General features: G+C 36.7%; 1 protein-coding gene across 3 annotated transcripts in view; it reads left to right on the plus strand.

Annotated features, from left to right (window-relative positions):
- Nucleotides 1-25,603, plus strand: part of RABGAP1L (RAB GTPase activating protein 1 like) — a 417,083-nt gene that overhangs the window by 247,289 nt on the left and 144,191 nt on the right. For 2 of the 3 annotated variants that reach the window (XM_006088927.3, XM_006088928.2), the window contains 3 exons: nt 6,105-6,179; nt 15,453-15,578; nt 18,445-18,588. In XM_006088927.3, coding sequence (XP_006088989.1) covers nt 6,105-6,179; nt 15,453-15,578; nt 18,445-18,588 — 345 coding nt within the window. The remainder of the gene's footprint in view (nt 1-6,104; nt 6,180-15,452; nt 15,579-18,444; nt 18,589-25,603) is intronic. The other variant, XM_023753953.1, reaches the window with a different exon arrangement.

Genomic DNA, 25,603 nt, shown 5'->3' on the forward strand with positions numbered 1-25,603 from the left:
CACAGGATTAAAGATGTAAGAAATATGTTCAGGGGAAATGCCTATAAGAGAAAATGGGTGGGTGGGCGGGGGAGGGCAGGGGAGAGCTAGGAGAGCATGGACTCCAGTGCTCGTCTGACCCCAAGGAAGAAGAGAGGAAGGAAAGTTGGATGGAAGTGTCTGAGACTGTAGGGTCCTTCGAAGGAAAGTTTGGCAAGGCCAGTGGGGAGTCCTCAGCCACAGTTGCCTGTGAGGTCCCACATCTGCCGAAAGCTGGCCTACCTGTGTGTTCTTGCTGTGCTCAGTCATTGGCTGGGAGCAAACCATGGGAAGTGTGGCTCAGGTGCAAATGCAGGATGGGTTTCAGAGCACAGCAGTGGAGACCCTCTGCTAATTACGTCCCCATTGGTGGAGATCTGGGAGACATATTTTCATGGTCATCATACTGATATTTTAGATAACGTTTAATGTATAGAAACTCTGAAAGAGCTCTTTATTTCTATCACTTTTTTCTTCTGTAAAGTAATTTTATTCACACAGATTATTCAGGATAATTTCCTAAGATCAGGGCTGTTGCTTAATTTTAGAGACTTTGTTGAGGATAGCCTTTATGTATTATATTTTTTAAATCAAAAGTCCAAGAATGTAAAAGAAATACTCTGAGTAATTTACCATTATCACACAGTAGTTCACTTTTAATAGAGGCAATTTTTTTAAGGTTATGGTAGTCTACTTATTTTACATTTTCTTCTTTAAAAAAAAAACCACACAAGTATATCAGTTCAGTTCTAAATTGTTGCCAAAGGCCTTTTTTTTTGAAGTGTTATATAAAAGGAAAGTTACATCTAGGAAGTTTGCCAGCTCTGTTAGATAAGAAAATGGCTTTGTGAGTGAGTATCAGTGAGTACATCTAGCCTCTATGTTTATCATCACCAGTATTTAGATTATTTCATGTCAGTGAACCTATTTTCACAGCTTATGTAGATACTCTGCTTTTACCAGCATATAGGACAAACTTAATAACCATTTTTAAAGCCTCAATATTTTATTTTTACAATCAACAGACAAAATGATTCTGTCAAATCTATGTACATATGTATATTTCCATGTCTATATATTTTTTAAAAATATATTTTATTGATTTTTCACAGAGAGGAAGGGAGAGGGACAGAGAGCCAGAAACATCGATGAGAGAGAAACATCGATCAGCTGCCTCCTGCACACCCCCTATTGGGGATGTGCCCGCAACCAAGGTACATGCCCTTGACCGGAATCGAACCTGGGACCCTTGAGTCCGCAGGCCGACGCTCTATCCACTGAGCCAAACTGGTTAGGGCATATATTTTTTAAAACAATCTCAAACTTACAGGAATGTTGTAAGTACTGGAGTTTGGTGTTTTCCACTATTTGAGAGTGATTTGCCATTATGGTGCCACACTGACCCCCAAGTACTTTAGGGTGTTTTCTAACAAGCAAGAATATTCTCCCACATAACTGTAATAGAACCTAGAAATCATGAATGTAGCATTGATATATTGCTTCTGCCTAAGCTTTAGACCAATTGTCCAAATAATGTTCTTTACAGAAAAGGAGCTAGTTCAGAATCGCACATTTCATTTAGTTGTCGTGTCTCCTTGATTTCCTTCTGTCTGAAACAGCATCTCACTCCTCCCTTCACTTTCTTGACCTTGGCACTTTGGAAGATTACAGGCCAGTCATTTTCTAGACTGGCCCCCCCATTTGGGTTTGTCTGATGTTTCCTCATGGTTGGATTTGGGTTATATATCTTTGGCAGGACTAACAGAAGAGATGACCTGTTCCTCGCAGGGAGCACACTGTTGCATTATTGCTGACTGCTCACTTTGATCACATAAATAATATGTTATTTATCAGCCTTCTGCACTATAAAGTTACTTGTTTCTCTTTGTAATTAACAAGTACTTTGTGTAAGGTCATTTGTAACTATGTAAATATCTCATTTCCCATCAGACTTAGCATTTATTTATCACCTGCAAGTGTCATCTAAAAGTCAGACTGAACAGGCGTCTGGCAAGAGAAGCAAGTAAAGTGAGGAGTGGGGAGAGGTTTGGTGCAAAGAGAGGCATGTTTTGAGTAGAGGGAAAGGGTTCACTTTAGTTCAGTTGGAGAAGGCTTAGACTAGCAGTGCTTGGAAGAACTCCAAGCAAAAGAACTTGCTAGAACACTATGTTTCAAACTGTGAATCATAAAATCAATTTAGTAGGTGGCCTCTGAAAAAGTCATTTTTCCTACTAACCTAACACAAAACTATAAAACAAGTGGAAAGTAAGATAAATGCAGACTGATTTGCACTGTTATCCTCAGCTCTCTGGTGAGAGAATAGTCTGTGGACTCGCTGAATTCATACCATTTCTCATGAGTGGTGGACCTTGATTTCATTCTTTTTGTTGTTGTTTTGTTAATCCTCATCCGAAAATAGTTTTTACATTGATTTTCAGATAGAGTGTAAGGGAGGGAGGGAGAGGGGAGAGAGAGAAACATCAACGTGAGAGAGACACATCAATTGGTTGCCTCCCACATGTACCCAACTGGGGCTGGAGATCGAACCTGCAACCTAGGTATGTGCCCTTGACTGGAAATTGAACCGGCAACCCTTTAGTGTAGGGGTTATGCTCTAACCATTGTGAAACACTGGCCAGGGCAACCTTGATTTTTTTATTGAACTTCTCTTGTAACACAAACAAGCATAAATAGCACAGTTCTCAATAAATGTTAAATATATTTATGTAATGATGGATCCAACATTTGTCAAAGTGACATCAGCGTTGATGAAAAATGATTGACTTTTGGAGATCCAGAGATCTAAGGAATCCTCCATTTAGACATCTTTCATGGGGAAGGGGAAGCATTGAATATCTATTTATCACTCATGCAACATGCTTTGTCATCAGCAAATCCCAGGATTCTATGTTCATGAAAAAGGCAGTGATGGAGCACCACCAGAAATGCTGCAAATAGGGATAGTATTAGAACCTTCTCCCTCTTCTTCAGCTTTGTTCTCCTTCTCTGTTCTCTGTCTACAATCCTTCTTCCAACTCCTAACACACACCCAATACACCACACACACACACACACACACACACACACACCCATGAGCTCTGGGTAAAAGTACAAATGAAGCAATCAGAAATATAACTGTATAAAGCAAAGAACATTTAAAAAGTAAAAGAATGTTAATTTATCTTTTAATTTTTAAAATTCGCCAGAGCTCTGGCAACTGGTGATAATGAAGAAAAGCTCTTTTCAGATTCATTAGATAGTGATTTCATGGTCTAATTTTTCTCTCATTAGGAGAGTGTGTGATAATATCATCATTAGCAGAAGAAGGTTAAAAGAGAACAGTAGTACTTCAAAAGATGCCATTAAGAAAAGGAAAAGGCAGGGCACAGACTGGGAGAAAATACTGGCAATGGAGTCTAACAATGGGTTTGTAAACTGAACGAAATCTTAGGAATCAATAATAAAAGACAGTCACAAATGAATATGTATTAATTGCCTAAAAGCACTTGATATGCTCCACATCATTAACCATCAAGAAAATGCAAGTCAGAACCACAGGAATTAATAAAAGGAAGGAGAATGGCAATATCAAGTATGGACAAGGATGTGAAGCACTGAGTACTCCTACTTAGCTGTATTGCTGTAATCATTGTACCACTACTTTGGAAAACAATTTGGCATTTCTTATCAAGTTGAGCATTCACTTATTATTTGAACCCCGAACCTCCACTCTAGGTATTTACCTAGTGAAAATGAAAACCTATATCCACCAAAAAACCTTGTGTATACATAACAACTTTATTCATACTAGTAAAAAACGGGAAAAAACAACAACAAATGTTCAATCAATGGGAGAGTTGATAAACAAATTGTGGTATATTCATACAGTGGAATACTACTCAGCAATAAAAAGGAATGGGCTACTGATACGTGCAGTAATATGACAGAATTTCAGGAACATTATGCTGAGTAAAAGAAGCCAGGCACAAAAGAGTATATGTTATATAATTCCATTTATATGAAATTCTTTTTAAAATGCCAAGCTAATAATATTGATATATTGTGATCAAATCAGATCATTACTTGCCTGGGTTTGACTGCAAAGAGGTGTTGAGGGACATTCTGAAATGATGGAAATATTCTGTAATGATGGGTTACCTAAATGACCCAACTCAAAGAATTGTGCAATTAAAATGTGTGCATTTCATTGAACACAAGCTATATATTTCAGTAAAAACTTTTTAAGTAAAAAAAGAGCTCTAGACCAGTGGTTCTCAACCTCTGGGTCGCCAACCTGTGGGTCGCGACCCCTTTGGGGGTCGAACGACCCTTTCACAGGGGTTGCCTAAGACCATCGGAAAACACATATATAATTACATATTGTTTTTGTGGTTAATCACTATGCTTTAATTATGTTCAATTTGTAACAATGAAAATACATCCTGCATATCAGATATTTATGATTCATAACAGTAGCAAAATTACAGTTATGAAGTAGCAATGAAAATAATTTTATGGTTGGGGGTCACCACAACATGGGGAACTGTATTAAGGGGTCACGGCATTAGGAAGGTTGAGAACCACTGCTCTAGACCCTGTACTCGACTTCTTTGGCATTTGGGTGATAGCACACTTAGCCTCCCTATGGCAACCCTTCCTGATTATCTTTGATAATCATTGCCCTGGACATTAAATGGAAATCCTCTCACTAAGATGAAGCCCAGCACATGGGTGGGATCCATGCCCAGGACTCAAACAGCACAACTGGGATGTTTGTCTTTTAGAAATAAATGTAGGAGCACCTGACTGGGTCAGTAAACTGTGGCCCATGCTACTTGCTTTTGCACCTCCTTTGAGCTACGAATGTTTTTTATATTTTAAGGGGTTGTTTAAAAAACAAAAACAGTCCAGCCAGCGTGGCTCAATGGTTGAGCATCAACCTATGAACCAGGAGGTTACTGGTTCTATTCCCAGTCAGGGCACATGCCTGGGTTGTGGGCTCGATCCCCATTATGGGGCATGCAGGAGGCGGCCAGTCAATGATTCTCTCTCAAATTGATGTTTCTGTCTCTCTCCCCCTCTTCTTTCCTCTCTGAAATCAATAAAAATATATTTTAAAAACACAAAACATGCCACAGATGTATGTGTTCCTCAAAAGTGAAAATACTTACTCTTTGGACTTTTACAGAAAAAGCTTACTAATTTCTTTTCTTTACTCTTTGATCAGCACTCCATGCCTACAGTAACTGAGTCAATTTCTTAAAAACTTCTAATGAGTATCTTCTTTAAAAGTTATGCTCCAGCAGTTTGAAGTGCTAAGTGGTATATATTATGCATACAACCTTGTTTCCTTTCCTCTGAAGATAAATATGAACCCTGAATTAAATGGTATGACAGCTGTTTCCCCAGGAGCACTGGATTTGCTATGAATGGGCCTCTTTGGCTCTGTACCTGCCACCCTGGTTAGAATGATGTTAAAGATTGTGAATCCAGAACATCTGTGAGACTCTCTTAGCCATTCTGTAAAACATGCCAGCTAAATGTTTCTGCTTTGCCCCAGTGGAATAAATGGGAGGAGTCATTTTTACCCTTTAGCCTTCTGGAAAGTGGGAGAGTAGCTTAGAAAATGTTTGAGAAGGCTATAGAAAGTGATTATCTTGTCTATTAGATTAGAGGATCCTCACTACAGATTCAGCAACATTAAGATTTCCCCCATAGAGTGAACTAGAACCCACATCAACTCAGGAACTTCCCACCTTCTCCCATCCTTAGCTCCTGCCTCCCGTGAGCTCATTTGCCTGATGACAAACCACATGGATCTTTTAAAATTAATTTAGGTGCTCTGAGCATCTCTTTATTCCAAATGCTGAAGATGAACCTGAGGATAATGGGACATCTAAAATTGCTTTAGGAAAGGTGCTGCCTCTTTGGGGATGCCTCTGTACTCATGACCCACACATTCACGGTGAAGGACCAGAGGAACTGTGGTGACAGTGCATGGACAAGAACAAGCAGCAGCCTGATGTGAGCTAACCCCTAAGTGAAAGTCTGTGAATGTTTATGAGACTTCTCTCTCTTTCCTTCAGGCCTACTCTGTCTTCGACGAAGACATTGGGTACTGCCAAGGACAGTCTTTTCTTGCTGCTGTATTGCTTCTGCATGTAAGTAATTTTCCATGTGATAAATGGTATGGTGCTGCCACGTTTAGTTTATTTTCTACTTGGTTTTGTCCTCCCTCCTTATTTTCCATTTACCTGATGGAGATTACACATGGCATATCTTTTTAGAAACGTGCCTTTGGTGATAAAGTAAGAGATCTGAAGTCTTTTTTTGAAGTCAAGAACAGGACAGTTCCTCATTAGAATTAATTTTGTTAGCTAGAAGGGAATAAAGTGGTTATTTGGAGTTATTTTTAACTAGAACCCTCTAAAATTAAAGAAGTCAATGTAGCTGTCCCAAAATGAGCAGGTTCAGGACCATTATGAAGGAATGTGACAAGGAGGCCTTTTGTCTTTTCCGTGATTTATTGTTGTATACTCTCTTTCTTCTCAGTCACTTTTATTTAACAGAATATTCCTTGAGCATCTGTTGTCAGTCCTGGGCTAGTGGGTGGGATTACAAATATGAGTGATTTATGATTTGTGCTCTCAAAGGCCTCATGGTCCAGGGTGGGGCACAGAGAATGCAGGCACATGCTTATTATTTTTATTCTTATGTCTTTATTGATTTTCCTTATGTTTATTAAAGAACTTATAGTGTGCTTAGTGAAAGCGACACACAAAGTAAGAGAATAATAGAAGAACTATCCAACCCAGAACTTTCAGAAAGACTTTCTGGAGGAGGCAGTAGCTTTGCCAAGACATAAATAATTGAGGTTGGGGGAGGCAAGACGAGAAAGGGAGGGAGTAGAGATTGTTAGACAAAAGGAACAACATGAATGAATGTATGAAAACACAGAAGGGCACAGTATATAAAGGGAACAATACGAAATTACAGTTCCTATACAGTTACTATAGGAATTGAAAGCAGGGAAAGGTATGAGGCAAAAACGGTCATATGGGCAGGCACCAAATTACGAAGACTTTGTAATCATGTCAACAAATGTGGGCTTTAGAATAAAGCGAAGGAGGAACCATTGATCAGTGTCAAGTGAGGGAATGGCAGTCAGACGTTCATTTCAGATACATTCTTTATTACTCCCTTGTATTGGGCAGAACTGAAGGGAACGAGCAGCAGTAGAGAGAAAAGGAAATATCAATCTAAATGAGAGATGTTGGGACCCAGAGAAAGAGAAACAGAATTAAGAAACATGCAGGAGGCAAAATTGGTAGGTTTTATGGATGCATTGACAAAGAAGGATCTAAGGTAGCATGTCTAGTTTTCTAGTTTTAGTGACTGGATGAATTATGTTATTTTGAGCTGAGAAACAAATGCATCCATTGAGATTGAATGAAGAAAAAGGGTTAGGAGGGGATGATGAATTCTGTTTTGAATTCCTTGAGTTTGGGGTATTTGAGACATAGCTGCGTGAAGCTATCCAGCAACCAATTGGATACTGGAGACTGATGCTGGTGAAAAAACAAAAGTGAGATTATGAAAGTGAATCATCATCAAAGAAAAATAAATAGAGTAAGAAGAACAGGATAGAGCTCAGAGATGCCAGATATTTAAAGGGCTGATAGGGACGAAGAATCCTTGAAGGATTTCTGGATTTTCAACTGAGAGGAAGCAATGTATAATGTCAGATGCATCAGAGAAGTCCAGGAAGTTCAAAACGAAAGCATTCCTTGTAGGTTTGCATTTTGGAAATGAAGAGCAATTATAGTAGAGTATGGTCCTAGTTTTGATAACTTGATTTGAATGATAATAATGATATAAATGGTTCTATTGTGATTATTCACCTTCTTTAACTTTGAGTTTGTTTTCTTTGTCTGTTGCATTATCACCTGTTGTTGGTCTTCTTTATCTTGTCCTTATCTTCCGTCTTTCTTTGATATCTCCATAGCCGACCTGCTTGGCATTCCCTGTGATAATCAAGTACTTTATGGCCACAAATTCTCTACTACTAAACCCACCTAGTATCTCGAATTGTCAGGTCCCTACCACAAGGGGCTGGAGACTGTAAGCAATGACATGATATATTTACCAGGGCTCAGAGCCATTGTTCTTCTACAAGGAGCCTTTGTAGTGGCTCTGATGAAAGCTGATGTTCAAGCTGTGGATGGGGATGCTTTGTATTCCACAAAGTAGTCACTGAGTATATCACAGTCTAGCATTTTAGCATTTAACTGTAGCCCAGTGAAACACATTGTAATATATTGATTGAAATTCAATGAGAAGAATATCTTGCTGAGAAATCTGTTCTGAGATTTAACAGGTTTAGATATCTGTAAGTTTATATTTGTTTGGAAACACCTCCCCCTGAAAAAAAAAGAGAGAAGAGCGAATCAAATAGTCAGAAACATCAAATACCCAGAATTTTTTTCTATATTATGTCCTCTCCTATTATAAGTGTTATATGGTAAGTCAGCCATTGTAAACTTATTCAACAAAATTGCTTTTAAAGTATGTCACAAGATGGATAGAAATTCAATCCAGGCTCTTACACTTTGTACATTAGTAGAATTATGCAGTTGTTGCCATGGCTTATAAATAACTTGAAATACAGAAATGCCTTCAGCATCTTTGAGGAAAGATGAACTGATATTCCGCATAGTGTTAATGAAAAATATACTGTAATTTTTAATTGAACAATATGTGTAATACTTCTGTTAACCAGTATATTCCATTAATTGACCAACCCATTAACCAATTTGAATAAGAAAAGTTAACTAATTTTTTTCTTCCGTATTTTTGCCTCCAGGGTTTAAATAGGTAGAAGAATACAGTCTAGCTTTAACAATTCATCAAATACACTATCTCAGGTTCCAAGGAGATATGTTATTAGGGTCCTACTAATTTTTTATCAGTTACATAAGCTATTGCTTCTTTTTGCTGCCAGACATTCTTTGGCAGCTCCACATTAATCATTGTCAGAACCTGCTTCTTTGGGGATGCTGTCTTTTCCTCCCCCACGGTCATTTATATTTCACATGCACTGCCTAAGAGGAAAGAAAGACCAAAAGTGAAAGTATGTTAAAAAAAAAAAGTTTAGAATTTTTGTGTTTTTCCATGTCTAAGTAGTTTTAGGAAATAATTACCTTCCTGCTTGGAAATTTCTAAAGGCTTTGATAATAGCTTTGTAACTTGTTATAGTTTAAACAATGAAAGAAGTGTTTATTATAGTAGATGCTGTTATATCTATTGATGAGATTACAGGAAACTGATCATTTAGAGTTGGAGAATAATGTTATAGCATGGATTGCTTGTAACCATTATATGCTCACCAGCCTTTGAAGTTAAATATGCAATAATTAGCAATATGATCATTATGGTGTTAGTCTTTGCTTAATGGAAATATGATAATTTCCTTTTATATACTTCATTTATTCTAAAAATCATATAACATATTTTAGATAATTTTTAACCCAATATATTTTTACTAACATATCTGTGTGTTTTATTTAAAAATTTTTTTAAAAATTATGAAACCTTTAATGCATCCCTCAAAAAGACAGGTTTAGGATAAGATTTAACTAATAGACTTAAATGGGAAGCAGAGCTACTTAGTTTTTTGAAAATAAAGATTCCACAGGGTCTAAGGTGACAAGGTAGAGGCTTCCAAGTGTTTCTGTAAGTAAGAGTGTTTGTGCCATTACGCTATTGAGGACTCTGTCTGCTACTTGACGTAGACTTAGCTCAAAGCAGCTTAATTTAAGAAGGAAGTTTATTGGCTCACCTAACTGGGAAGTCCAGGGCAGGGGTGATTTTGACATGGCTGGATTCCAGAATTGCTTAGTCAGGAATCTGTGTCTCTGTATCTCTGTTTTCTTTAAATTTTCTTGCCTTAATTATATGAATTGGTCACAAATGTGCAACATGTCTGCAGACTGGCCTGGCTCATATCCTTTCAGTTTTATAACTTCATTTAAAAGGGACCAGTTTTTTTTGCTATAGCTCCTGCATTGAAGAAGAGGAGGAGGAGGAGGAGGAGGGGGAAGGAGAGGGGGAGGGGGAGGAGGAAAGAAAAGAAAGAAAAAAAGGAAGGAAGGAAGAAAGAAAAGAAAAGAAAAGAAAAGAAAAGAAAAGAAAAGAAAAGAAAAGAAAAGAAAAGAAAAGAAAAAAGAGAAAAGAATTCCTGGATTCCTGGAGGATTCTGATTGGCCTTGGGAACCTGCCGTCCCTGAACCTGTTGCTAAGGCCAGGAAGAAAGGATGTTCTGATTAGCCCTGTCCAGATCTTGAGTCTCCCTCAATTGCTGACAGTGGGCTGGATCAGCTCCTCCTGAGCAGTGGAGCAGCTCTCCTAGAGGAAAGGAGTTTTGATGCCAGATGATAGGGAGACAGGATGCTAGACAGACACAACACATCATCTTATAGTGATGTTCTTACTACAGGAGTTTTAATAAGCCCTTTTATGCTCCCAAATAACTTTTTCTTAAAATCCAAGGGATTTTCCTGTTCTAAGTTCATTCTTGCATCAGTACCTTTGGGGCCATTCCTCAATATCCTCTTCCTGTGTCCTGTAAATATATTCAAGACATGTTTAAAAAAGTCCTCTGTTGATCCTCCCATTTTAGATAACTTAAGTTTCTCTACCTTTTCAAAGCTGAACTCATTCAAAGGATAGTAAAAGCACAACTATAAATTTGAACTATGGTTTAATACCTTCCAATTTATATGACCTTGGGAAAGTTTCCTAAACTCTGAGGTTCAGTGTTGTTGTTGTTGTTTTCATTTATAAAATGAAAACAATATTATTATATTTCTAGTGTTCTTATGAATATCGGATACCTTATATCATGAGCATGAAGAGTCCCTATTTTGTATCTGACACAAAAAGAGTGCAGCTGTGGGATGAAATCCAGGCTTTATTTAATAGATGTGCAGTTATTGGCAAATCACTTAACTTCATTGAACTTCACTCATCCAGTGTTTAAAATGTAAAAATAATGCCTACGTTACAGAATTTGGTAAGGATCAAATGGGATCATGAATGAATGCCTCTAATAACAGTAGCTACTACTGTTCTTTGTAAAATTAATCATTATTTGCCCAGTCAATTTTCTTTGGACCCTGGTCCCATTAGCTTCAATTGACCACACATTAACAGACTAATATGTTGTACAGTATGTTTTATATCTTATAAATACACATTTAATTTAGATGTATTTTAGCATATATTTGCTTTAAGAGGAAAACAATCAGCTGGAAGTTTTCATTCTATTTGCTGTTCAATGGGTGAACAGAAAATAAAGACTCATGAGTTTATGATTTTCAAAACAGTCACTAGCATCCACCTTTGTTGAAGAAACCCAGAAAATTGGTAGACTGTTCAGCGCCTTCAAGGACAAAGGTAGATTTCTTGCAAAAAGATATGAAACAACCATTCAGATCAGAAAATTTAGTTTTATCCTAAATAAGAGTATTATTTTATATTATCAACAGATAATTTTGCTTTAAAAGATGTCTTGATGTGTGTGACTTCAGCTGAGTCTTAAAGACTTTTGAAGTACATAGGGCTGCTTTGTTTTGTGGTTCACAGCAGAAAGAAGCAGCGAAACTTGGAGATTGTCTCCATTTAGTGATTATCTTTGTTAGTACAGATGGCAGATCATTGTCAATATTTGTTACCAAACAGTGATTACATCATACTTGATTCTCATATTGTACATGTGAGGCAGGTATTTAACTTTGTATTTCATAGAGTCATGGATGACATTGTGGTATCTTAAGTTAAAGGATTTAAATGCTTATCACCTCCTTCCCTCAATAAAACAACACTGATTCCGTGACAAAGCTCCTGTTCACAGCCAAGATGGATATGCAGTATTAGAGACCCATCATGTAATAACATCTGATATTTAATTTAAAAAGATATTGTTCAATGACTTATTTGTATTGTACTTCAGACCAATTACATATCAATGATTAAACTGGCATGTCTAATTCAATGAAACATTACTTTCATAAATTAAATAGTTATTTTAATGCTTTAAAAAAAGTTCGGCAGGTGCCACAATACTATGTAGTGGGGAACCCACTCTTGTAGTAAGGTGAGGTTGACAGTACAGCTAGGTGTTGATTCTCAGATCCTGACTGACTTTCTTTATGCTAATTGAGGGGCAAGCTTAATAGCCAATACTAATTACAGATAATACAAAAGATTTTTATATTTAGCATTTGTCATATTAAAAGAGATCAAGAACTGATATAGTTACCTTTGGCTGCCTCTTGCTTCCACTTTCACACCTGTCCTTTCCCACTACATTTTTGCTGGCTCTTATCTTTGCAGGTGACACCGATTGCCCTACTAGTCTACATGCCTTCATTGATAAAGGCAGATGTATTCAGTTTTACTAAAGTTATCCTAAACAAATATTTAATACTTGATATTTATTTAAGTCTATATGCTAAGATCTTTAGGGGATGCAAAGTTAAAGCTCATTCCCGGGTTAGTAGGAGCATAGAAATAACTTCACTACATGTCACAAAGAGCTTTGGGAGTCAAAGAAAGCAAAGATCTTGTCAGGTTAAAGTGAATAACAGAGACTACAATATTGCATACATGTCTCTCTGAATTCTTTCAGCTTATTGAGACCTCAATTTGTTTATTTTTAAATTTTTTATATACTGTGGCAAAAAATCTCATTTATTTTTTATTTTCCTAATTCAGAATTTTTAATGCAGTATTTAAACAGAGTCTAAGCTCTGGTTTTCCTTTGCTCAAATAAGCTTTCCACATTATGATACAATATCATTGATAAGATTGTAGGAAGAATACTTAAAATTACTTAAAGGGCGGACCATTTTCATACATTCTCAAAAGTTTCAGAAATACTTATTACCTAACTAGTGGCCCGGTGTATGAAATTCGTGCACATTAAAAGGGAATTAATTAGAGGAAATATTTTAATAGTGCTATTTGCCTTTATAATAGAAATGTCAGAGATGAAAGAAAATTAGTAGAATGTATATGAACATCTTCCTCCTGTCAGAGTCTGGGGCAAACTGCAGGACCCAGAGTCAAGTCCCCACCCACCTGCGTGTGACTTAAAATTGCGCGAGACCCAGACCTGGTCGGCCCCATCCCTATTGGGCGAGATCCAGACCCGGCCGGCCCCACCCATGTCAAGCCCCGCCAGGTGGGGGTGCAGCCTCAGGTACCCAGCGCACCCTCAGGTTCCCCAGCCCGGTGCCATGGTGGGGGGCGTGGCTTCAGGTCCCCCAGCCCAGGGCAGGGATGTGGCCTCAGGTCCCCGTCAAGCCCCTCCAGGCAGGGGCGCATGGTCTGAGGTCCCCCGTCAAGTCTCACTGGGCAGGGAGGTACAGCCTGAGGTCCCCCAACCCAGTGCCGGTGTGGGGGGCACAGCCTGAGGTCCCCTATCAAGCCCCACCAGGCGGGGGGCTCAGCCTTAGGTCTCCCACCCCAGCCCAACGCCATGCAGCCTCAGGTCCCTGCTGATCACTCGTTACCGCTTGTTACGGGAACCCCGCCTCTGCTGTGGGCGCAGCTATCTTGATTCGGTGTGACAGCGTGAGGGTTAATTTGCATATTACCTCTTTATTATATAGGATTTGCTAATAACAAATTATTACCTATTCATTAAAGCAAGCCCTTTGAGATCCACTAATTTGATTTAAACTCTTTAAAAATAATGTTGCATTCTTTAGAAATAGTCTGCACTAAGATTTCTTCCTTTGTTTAAAATGCCTTTTTTAATTAAATTAACTTGAAATAGAGAGCACTGTTTGTGTGTTTGTATGTTTTATATGAGAGCACTGGTGTGTGTGTGTGTGTGTGTGTGTGTGTGTGTGTGTGTGTTTTGTATGAGAGCACTGTTTTTAGGTTACCAAATCAAACCGTCTCAGCAAACGGGCAACAGACAATGAAAATTTCTATATTCATTGAGCTGCAATTGTATAACACCAGCCAGGGGACATTGGTCTTTCACATGCTATAACGTTCTTGAGAACAAGGCACTGATATCCAGTCTTTTCCTACACAGGCAATTGAAGCAAATAAGGGCTGAAAATTGCAGATCTCTCCTCATGTCCACTTACTGCACGAGAGCTTCTCTGTGCTTCTTTGGGGACCAGATTACAGGGAGCCCCAGTGGTGAGGCATGAGTGGGCTTATAAGGTCAAGAAGAAAGATTCTCAGGAAGTCACTTATGTAAACACAATGGGGGAAGTTGGAACAGAGTCCAATATTTTTCTTTTTGTTAATCACATTGTAGCTTTTTCATTTCTACAGCTTAAAACTCGGAAGTCACAGACCTATTAGGTTCTTATAAGTGCCCCATGGGGCATCTGTACTTTTTTTTTCTTTTTATTTAATTGAAATTTTTTATATTTTTCAATTACAGTTTACGTTAAATATTATTCTGTATTAGCATAGTGGTTAGATAATTGTATACTTTACAAAGTATTCCCCCTGTTATTTCCAGTGACCACCTGGCACCATACATAGTTATTCCAATATTATTGACTATATTCCCTATGCTGTACTTTACATCCCCATGTGTATTTTGTAACTACCAATCTGTACTTTTCAGTCCCACCACAATTTAGAGATTGTTTCTTTGATTTCGGACTTTATTCTCTGTTCACAAAAAAAATACTTCTGGGAGGGTATATTAGATTTTATTGGTCATTAGAATCTTAGTGATAGAAGCACACAAGATTCTTTCTGGAAAACTGTTTTTTATAGAAAGAAAAATAGCAACACCAAGAAGATTCTGGGAGAACAGTATTGCACTATTTATCCAAACTAAAAAATGTGTTTATCCCTTGATCCAGCAATCCCTCTTTGGAAATATTACTGAGGAAAAAAGCCAGCTATCCTTTATGTAGAAAAGGGAAAAAATAAAATAAGAAATATAATTATTTCACTTGCATAGAGAAACACTTGCAGGTTACATGAGACATTATTAAGAATAGTTATGAAGTTATGCAAAAGAGATGGGGTCAGACACAGGGGTTAGTGTCCTGGGCATAGAGAGGAGTGAGACTTCTGCCTTTTATACTTTTACATTGTTTTGATTTTTGAATCACGTGACTGTATTAACTATTTTTAAGGTGATGTAGTGAATGAATGAATGAATGAATGAAGGATGATTAAATTAACAAAAGAGGGAAGATCATCTCAAGTGAAGAAGTTACAAGCTGTGAAAACAGGTTTTACCTGTAGCAATGCAGAAGGCTGGCTCTGAAGAACTTCATTCACTACAGGCCTTCAGCTGTTAATGTAGAAGACTAACAATGTGAAGGAAATTTTCTGACATTCTGGCCAAATTCCACTCAGTCATGCTCTGTATTTATGTTTTTCTGTAGATGCCAGAAGAACAAGCATTCTGTGTTTTGGTGAAAATCATGTATGACTATCATTTACGAGATCTCTACAAAAACAACTTTGAAGATCTTCATTGCAAATTTTATCAGTTGGAGAGACTAATGCAGGTAAATAAAAGTTTGGGACTTTTATCTCTCAGGGATTGGTTGTGTTATAGAAAAAGTCTAATAAGATTGATGAGCAATCATGATTTATGAAAATTTAATAGAATTCTACAGCAAATGGATTTGGTTTCTGACCAATATCTACATTGGTGTTGATATTATAAAATATTTGTTTAACCATTTGACCATTTTAAAAATTATCTTCCTTTTTAAATAGTCAACTTTAATACACTTTGAATGAGAATATAGTGAGTTAAGAAAATGAAGAGATTGTTGAGTATTATTTGTAAAGAAATAAAGACATTTACAGAGTAAGAATATTTAAGAGTTTTCTCTGTATTAATTAGCACCGGTACCCATACCATATTTATGTCTACATATAGAGAATATTTTGAAAAGATAGAAAGATATTGATAGTAGAGTAAAACACACCTAAAATATTGTAATGTGGAGACATACTTTAAAAAATCTTTCCACATAAGGTGAAGGGACTAAGGAAAAAAACCCTCTTAGACACAGACAATAGCATGATGTTTATAAGAGGGAATGGGGAGGTGGGGGAAGTAGAAGAGGTAAAAAAGAGATAAATGGGGACAGAAGGAGACTTGACTTTGGATAGTGAATACACAATACAATATACAGATGATGTATTATATAATTGTATATCTAAAACCTATATAATTTTATTAACCAATGTCACCCCAATAAGTTCAATAAAATTTTCCCACATAATTTCCTAATCTCAGAGTTGTTACTATTTTATAATATGTATGTATAAATTTATATATGTGAGAAACATATTTATGTCAAATATTACATAATAAAAAAGATTGTAAGGGCGAAATTATTGATTAGTACTGACAAAAAAAATTGAGTAGCTTTGAAATTCCACTGAGATTAGAAATCATACCTTTATAATGGATCTATGCATTCTCTATATGAGGTATTGGAAACTCAAGAGAAATGTGAAAAAAAATTCATGAAAGGATTTATTCCATATTGGGGAAAAGTGAAATGGTTGGGGAGGAAGGTTAGTGGGATGTGGCAGTAGAAGATACTGGCAGGAACTAATTGACACGGCCTGTCTGGAGATCCACAGGTGTCTGGAGAGGGAAGTGAAGCCAATAGGAGACTGAGGGAACAGGGGAGTGAAAGATGGAGAGTTTGCAGTGAGATAAAGGACAGCTTTCCTGGAAGAAGGGGATATAGGAGGGTGGGAGACCTCAAATGTGAACAAGAAAGAAAAGGATGGAAGGATGTCAAATAAACTGTAAGCACAATGACAAATGGGCATTGTGGGGAAGAAACTTAGAGGATCTGGTAACTAAGGGCATTAAAGGCTACCGGCTCTTTTTTAGAGATTTAATTCTTCCAAGAAAAGTTTTATTTGGAATTATTCACTTTCACCTTATTACAAAAGCTTATATTTTTTAAAGGTCACTATCCTTAAGCACTTTGAGAGTCAAATAATTGTACCTGATAATTGAATAGCAAGTTCATGGTACTATGAAGAAACCCAAGCACGCCCAGGCCAGTGTTCTCAATGGTTAGAGCTCCGGCCTATGCATCAAAGGGTCACAGGTTCAATTTCTGATCAGGGGGGCATACTTGGGTTGTAGGTTTGATCCCTGGCCATGGTTGGGGCATGTGCCAGAGACAACCAATTGGTGTGTCTCTCTCACAGCTATGATTATCTCTTTCTCTCTTTCTCTCTCTAAAACAGTGGTTCTCAACCTTCCTAATGCCGCGACCCTTTAATACAGTTCCTCATGTTGTGGTGACCCCCAATTTTATTGTTACAAATTGAACATAATTAAAGCATAGTGATTAATCACAAAAACAATATGTAATTATATATGTGTTTTCTGATGGTCTTAGGCGACCCCTGTGAAAGGGTCGTTCGACCCCCCAAAGGGGTTGCGACCCACAGGTTGAGAACCACTGCTCTAAAACATGGAAAATATCCTCGGGTGAGGATTAGCAAGGAGAAACAAAAAAGAAACCCAAGCACATTTTTTCTGTTAGCACCTTCTGTCTGTTAATTGGATGACCATTGAACACCCCAGTTAAAGTACTAGATGGGCACATTTGGGTGTTTTTCAAAGAGCATCTTGCACAAGAAGTGGGCTTTTTGTTTTTGTGGTCTTTTTATGAAAACAAAATGAAAGTGGGCTTTTATGTTTGCCTTTGTCTTTCAGTTATGGGAATTCTGTCCTAATGCTGTGAACTTGGCCTTTCACGCTTTTGAAATGCATTTACTGGCATAGCTTGGGCAAAAAGATAAAACTAGCATAAAGACATTTTAAGGAGACATTCAGTTTCATACATTATACACTTGCAGTTTCTGTACTTTGCTATTATTTTAAGATCTCAAAGATAGGTTTCTAAAATATTGGTTATGTTTTGGCCTTTTCTAAGTTTCAAAAAAATATACTGAAGTGGTAGCATAAAAACCAGATGATGTTGACAACAAGTACATCTCTTTTCTAACTAGTCAGGAGTTGAACAAGAGGGAGAGGTGGGTGAGGGAGATAGAAGAGGTAAAGGGGAAATAAATGGTGACCCCTGAATGGGGGTAGTCACTTGACCCTGGAGTCACGATGTTCTTCAGAAGGCAGGTGGGCCATCTGAACATTTCCTCAGAAACAAGACCAGTCGAGTGAGCAAGAGATGGTCTTTGTTACTTGTTCATAACAAGTCTGTCCCTAATCCCCACCTCCTCTCATCACTTCATTGTAGTTATGCAATTCATGGATTGCTTCAGTAAAATGAAAAGTGTTCATAAGAAGCTTGTCATAAATGGCAGTTGTGGCAGGAAATAAAGCTTCTTCCACATTCTGCTCACTAAATCTTCCCCTTTGACTTTTAGGAGCAGCTACCGGACCTGCACAGCCATTTTTGTGACTTGAACCTGGAGGCCCATATGTATGCTTCCCAGTGGTTTCTCACTCTTTTCACCGCCAAGTTCCCGCTCTGCATGGTCTTCCACATCATTGACTTACTGCTCTGTGAGGTAGAGTGACCCCCTCTCTCATACCTAAGCCCAAAGAGAAAGAGCATTGTTTCTGCTCACAATGGTTTAAGTGGTCTTCATTTTCTTCTTTCCTGTGACATTAAGCTATAAATACTGACCAAAAAGTTCTCTTTGAATTTTTAGTAAAGACTATTTTAATTGAAATTTTGCTATTTGTAAGAAATGAGAATATTAAAGCATATATAATTTCTACAAAGTAAAATGTGGTAATTAAATTTGCATAGTTAAATTCATAAGTCCATATGTATAATAATGGGCTACTAATATAAAGGACCTGTAAAGTTAAATAATGATTTAGAATCAGGTGTTTTTAGTACTAATGCAATTATATACCAAGAGTGAAAATTTTATAATAATTAAATCCTCAATTTGTAAGATATCTATTTGTATATGATGTTTGAGACTCCATCCAGATTATAAAGAAGTAGTAAAGTTTCTGTATCATATAGGTATATTTTCAGACAGTAAAATATTTCAAAAATTAGTTTGCATAATTTCTTAGGTATCTCTAGTATTTATTTCTTTTATTGCTTTTAGTTTCTTAGATGACTACATTTATTTACTTTGTTCTCTTAAAGAAATAAGCAGTATTACATATACATAGCACATATACTGACCATCAAAATGTTTGAGTCTTAGCAGTGATAGAAAGTTGCTGGAGAGAAGAATCTTTTAATTGGGAATATAAATGTGTATAAAAATATAGCTGTCTTAACTTTAAAAGTTGGAGTAATTAGTCAAAAGTATAAACCTAATATAATCTAGGCAGTTTTGTATTACTATATTACTTTTCTTACATAAAGCTTCCTCTTTCTTAAAAGAAAAGTCTATTTTAATCACCCTAGAAATTTAACTATAAAAGTAAGATTTGGAAAGATAAAATGAATCGGCTGTATAAAGCATGATTGTTATATCTCAGCCTACTATGATAGGGACCATTTTGTGTGAGTATAGCTGGGTTCAAAGGTTCTAGTTGGCGGTGTACAGTGCTTGAAGGTGCAGAGCATTTTGTAGGCATGTAAGATTTTTAAAGATTTGCAACATATTTTGATAAAGAAGGGTCAAGCGTCTTGCCGAGGGTCACAGAACAAGTTCCCAAATTCTGAATGCATAGCAGCTAGAGAACCTGGTTGATAATACATTAATTCTACTTGTTTTACTTACAAATTAGTTTCTAAAATGCCTACCTAAATTTAACCTAAAGGAAGAATGCGAATTAGGAGCTAAAGTCTTATTCAAAGTCAAAACAGTGTGATCACTGGAATGGTGACTGTCTAAAATCGTCTCTACCTGATATTGGAGCACTGTCCACGGGTCTTCTGGAACCCAGATATATTGTTCTTCAGGAAATTTCATCTTGAAGATACTTGAATTTCCAATGTCAGTTGCTAAGAAAAATTAGCAACGTTGATGGCAAGGAAAAGAAAATTTATAAGACTTCTTATCACTTGTCAACTGTGATTCATAATCACAGTGTTTGAAAGATCTTAATGCTCATTAAAATTAATAAGAGCATCGTAGATAGATGTCACTTTCCCTTCTCTTAAACTGATGCTCTGTAGCTGTTTTAGGAAGTTGCATAGCTTAGCTCTCCAAAACACGGAGTAGGTTGTAATCACAACATTATGTTAACCAGGGAAATAAATAACAAACCTTAAAAGAGCAAAGTAGCTTTGTAAAACAAACCGTATTGGGAACAATATTGGAGTATGCTTCAGGATATTTGTTCTTTCCACTAACTCATCTTTGTCAGAGTATTATTTTGCAAAGGAAATTTTTAGATAAACTTTTATTTCCTGCCTGTCTGTGTTTTCTCTTTGCCCATTTCCTTCTTGTAGTTAATAAAATATTTATACTAAAGCTATTCTTTCACATGTAATAAAATATTCTAAATATTTTATTCTATTTAAGACTATGGTACCATTTATGTTTTTTGTCATATTCTCTATTTGTTAAGGACATAATTTAAATCTTGATAGTTATGAATTAATGTTTAGTTACAAATGGAAGGCTAGGAAATTCTCAGATGGAAAAGTGTTAATTTTTCAAAAACTTTTCAGAGGCCCTCCTCCCTTTTACTGCCTCTTCAGTTATTACCCCTCTGAAGAGTCATTACTATCCTGACTTTTAATGCCATAGATTAGTTTTGATTGTTTTTGAACTGTATATAAATGGAGTCACACAATAGGAACTCTTTCTTGTCTAGCTTTTTCATTTATCATTATGCTTATGAGTTTCATCTAGGTAGTTGCATGTGGCCATGGTTTGTTTGTTCCATCGTGAATATACCACCATTTCCTCATTCTTCATGCTATTGTTGAAGGGCATTTGGGTCGTTTCCAGATTAGGGCTATTATGAATAGTGTTGCTGTGAACATTCTTGGACTAGTCTTTTGGTAAGCAAGCATACATATGACTTTTTTGGAATTGCTGGGTTAGGGCACCCAAGCACTAAAGTTTATAGATGCCACCAAGCAGTTTTCCAAAATATTTTGAACATTTTAATTTGAGTTGTTTTTATTCACTGAAAGTCTTCCTTATGGTCAAGGGCAGGTTTTGTTTTATTTATTTATTTTTTTATTTTTTAAGAGAACAGGTCCTGGAGCAGATTAGAGTTCATGAATATGAAACAAAATACAATTCATTTGGTGTCTGAAGTAATTTACTTGGTCTCTGAAGTTGTATTTGGATGGGACTAAGAGTGGATGTAAGAGCAGAATCGCTTCTGTGCTTTTATGAGAGAAGTCAGCCTGATGGGGAAAATCTAGCCATGTACTCAGTTATAGCAGAAGCAACATAGAGATAGTTTAATATTGGAGTTAAGATATTTGGCTTTTTAGTTAATCCTTCCTATATCACCTTCATGTTACTTGACCTATATGTGTCTCAGTTTCTTCATGTGTTAAATGAAGCTAACAATATATCTACCTCCCAGGTTTACATAATGATTATATGAAATTATGAATAATAAGGTACTTAGCACTGTGCCTGTTATACAGTAAATAGTCAGTTAATATTATCCTCAATTCTACCTGTGTAATCCTTTTAGTTGCTCTCAATTTCTTCAATTAACTAGCTGACTACAGAGATTCTTAAGAGAGGGTCAAGTAGCTATTGATTCTTTATTACCTTTCTAACAACACTCCCAGTAGAGATGCATCTTTGCTAAAATCAAAATTTTAGCCATTAACCTTAATGGAAGTTTCATTCTATTTCTTTCTTTTTTTTTTTTCCTCGCCTGAGGATATTTTCCCATTGATATTTAGAGAGAGTGGAAGGAAGAGGGAGAGACAAAGAGAAACATTAATGTGAAAGAGACACATCAATTGGTTGCCTCCTGCATGCACCCCAGCCAGGGCCGGGGAACCTGCAACCAAGGTACATGCCCTTGAGTGTAACTGAACCCGGGACCTTTCAGTCTGAGGGCTGACACTCTATCCACTGAGCCAAACTGGCTAGGCCAGTGGTCGGCAAACTCATTAGTCAACAGAGCCAAATATCAACAGTACAACGATTGAAATTTCTTTTGAAAGCCAAATTTTTTAAACTTAAACTATATAGGTAGGTACATTGTTTTTAACTTAATTAGGGTACTCCTAAGGCTTAGGAAGAGCCACACTCAAGGGGCCAAAGAGCCGCATGTGGCTCGCGAGCCACAGTCTGCCAACCACGGGGCTAGGCCATTCTATTTTTTTTTGTGTGTGTGTGTGATTTAAGGAGTCTTCCAAAAGTATTTTTACTACCTTCTTTCAAAAGACATAAGGAAAACAGTATTTCTTTTAGTCTTGACATGATAACTGACAGCTGGGGTTTGAAGTTGACTCTTCCCAGATAGTTCAATTTTTAGAGTAGCAAACATATTCAGCTTTATATAGTAACTTGGTATTTCATGAAATTAAAGGAAATCATTGATCTTTCAAATTCGAGTATATTTCTTACCTCTCCTTTCTTCTTAGGATAATGAAAAAAAGTTAAAAATATCTTATTAAATACCACCAGGTATAATCCCCCTTTCAAGGCAATTTTCGGAAGCTGTTATCTGAAGAGTAGATTTGTTATATAATATTCTTACTCTTTGCCCCAATTTCCTCCCTCAAACAGTAATATATTGAATTTTTTAAAATTGAGATATAGTTGATTTAACATTTTCTAAGTTTGAGGTATATAACCTGTTGGTTTGATATATGTTGGTTATATATTGCAATATGCTTACTACAGTAGCATTAATTAACACCTTTATCAAGTAATACATTGAATATAAAAAACATCAGAATGGGCTGATATAAGGAAGATTAAGAATTCTAACATAAATATAAAACTTTCAGAAAACTTTAAGAGTAGTAATTGGCCACAAGAGTAGGGAAGAGATTTTTGACTAACCAATAAATACTGTATAGGCTACTTTAAATTTTTACTTAGCAATAGAAATCTTCAGGAATAGAATACACTCTCTCTAAAATTTTATTTCTGGACCCTAACTTCTTTCTCACCTATAAGCTCTTTGTGGTTCTCACATCAGTTGTATTATAGCTCTCTCTTGTGTTTTCATTAATTTTGTCATTACACAAGAGGCAGAACCATTAAAATGGTTAAAATGGCAGAACCATTGTGCTTGTGCTTCTGGTGACTTTTAGAAGAATATTTACTTATTCATTCATTCAACAAAAATATATTAAATGCTGACACCATTCAAGTTTGGGGATAGAGCAGTAAAGAAAAAGCAGATAGAACTCTTGCCCTCATTAAGGTTTTATCCTTGTAGAAGAGACAGACAACAAACAAATGACTAAGTAGACTATGTAGTAGATCAAAGCTGATAAGTACTATGGAGAAAAACAAAGGAAGGAAGAAATGTGGCAGATTTTAATAGAACCTTTTGACCATTGTAGAGAATTTAGGTTGTATTGGACTGAGATGGGGAACCACTGGAGAGTTTTGAGTATGAGTTACATGCTCTGATATATGATCACACAAGTTGCACAGTTGTGGGAGGAGTCGGAGACCATTAGGAGGCAATTGTAGTAATCTGGGCTGCTTGGACCACTTTATTGGCACTGGAGGTGGTGAAAGTGGTTGAATTCTGGATATGAAGTGCTGATGGATCATCTGGGGTAAGTTTTATTCATCACATTTTTTTCATTTAATGTAGTGATGAGAGGGAAGTATGGCTGGTTGTGCAGCTTCTACACTTCACGGAACATCTTGGAGACATGATGTTGTGGAGTGACTGGGAATATTACTGTTATGTGCTTTATTCAGGCAATGCTTACATTACCATTTCTCTGCAATGTTTGTTCTAGATGTAGGTTTTGGTACCTTTAGGGGGCATTTAAGGCATATAGAGGGTGGAATAATTATAAAAAACAATCAATGGGGGAGTAAGCATGTCAGACCTAGTACTTTAAAATAAAAGTACATATTTACTGCTATAAAAAGGAGTGGTACTTTATTACAATAAAATCAGACCCACATGACTCTGAAGACTCATAAAGACCGGATACATAGTAACCTACAGCTTTTATTTGCTGTTGGTTTGGTTCTCATTATCAACACAAAGATCACTGACTTAAAGTCAGAGGGTAACTGATTTTTTTTCCTAGGAAAAAATCTTACAGTTCATGAATTGGAATAACTAAAGTTACTTTATAGTATTTTTTATTGCAGAAAAACTCATGACAGGTAAACTGTATTATGGATTGAATAAAATAACTAAACATATTCTCTTATTTTTATGATTGAATATTTAAAACCCACAAAAGAACCATTAAGACATATAGTGAGCTTCTGTGTGTATCTCTACCTCTCTTGTTAAGAAATAAAACAGTAACAAGATTAGCTTTGTGTATTACTACATCTTCCTAACCATACCCTCCTTTGCCTTCCTCAGAGGAACCGTTATACAGAATTCAATGTTTATCATTCCCTTGCATGCATTTTACTACATATGTATGTATCTCTCAGCACTTTATAATTGAACATATTTGGAAATGCTAGTTTAGCAAGTCTACTTCCAAAATAGATCTTTTTTTAAATTAAATTTATTGGGGTGACATTGGTAAGTAGGATCATATAGGTTTCAAGTGTACATTTTTATGATAAAAGATCTATATATTGCACTGTGTGCCTACTACCCAAAGTCAGATCATCATCCATCGCCATATATTAGGCCCCCTTCACCCTCAACCCCCGCTACTCCCTTCCCTCTGGCAACCACCACACTGCTGTTTGTGTCCATGAGTTTCAGTTTTATATCCCACATATGAGTGAAATCATATGGTTCTTAGCTTTTTCTGACTGACTTACTTCATTTAGCATATTCTCAAGGTCCATCCATGTTGTCACAAATGGCAGTATTTCATCTTTTCTTATGGTTGGATAGTATTCCATTGTGTATATGTGCCATATCTTCTTTATCCAATCCTCCTTTGCAGGACATGTTGGTTGTCTCCATGTCTTGGCCACTGTGAATAATGCACTATGAACATAGGGGTGCATACATTTTTTTGAGTTTTTTGGGTATATACCCAGGAGAGGGATTGCTGGGTCATATGTTTATTCTTAATTCCAAAATAGATCTTGAAATCTTTTTCTGTCTCCAACCGAGTATCATATCCTATTCAGTAACCTCCCAAGTGGTTTTTCCACTTGACACCATGTATCTTTTATTCTATTCTTCTCCATTGCATCCAGAGAGATTTTCATAAAATACCTATCAGATCATATCACTCCTCTGCTTAGAACCCTTCAGTAGTTTCCCACTGAATAAACCTCACATCGTCTTATTTGGCCTGTATTCTTGCTCTTCCTTCCTGCCAGTGGTATCTTAGGGTCAATCTTCCTCTTCCTCACTGTACTTCAACACTGGTCCACTTTTACTTTCTGGAACACTTAAGATCTGCTCAGGTTGAAACCATTTGTACATTTTTCCCCTTCTGCCTAGAGTGTATTCATCACTGTTTACCTGGCTAACTCCTTCAAGTCTAAGGTTAAATGT

The sequence above is a fragment of the Myotis lucifugus genome, unplaced genomic scaffold (assembly GCF_000147115.1).
Source record: "Myotis lucifugus unplaced genomic scaffold, Myoluc2.0 scaffold_54, whole genome shotgun sequence".
Classification (NCBI taxonomy): Eukaryota; Metazoa; Chordata; class Mammalia; order Chiroptera; family Vespertilionidae; genus Myotis; species Myotis lucifugus.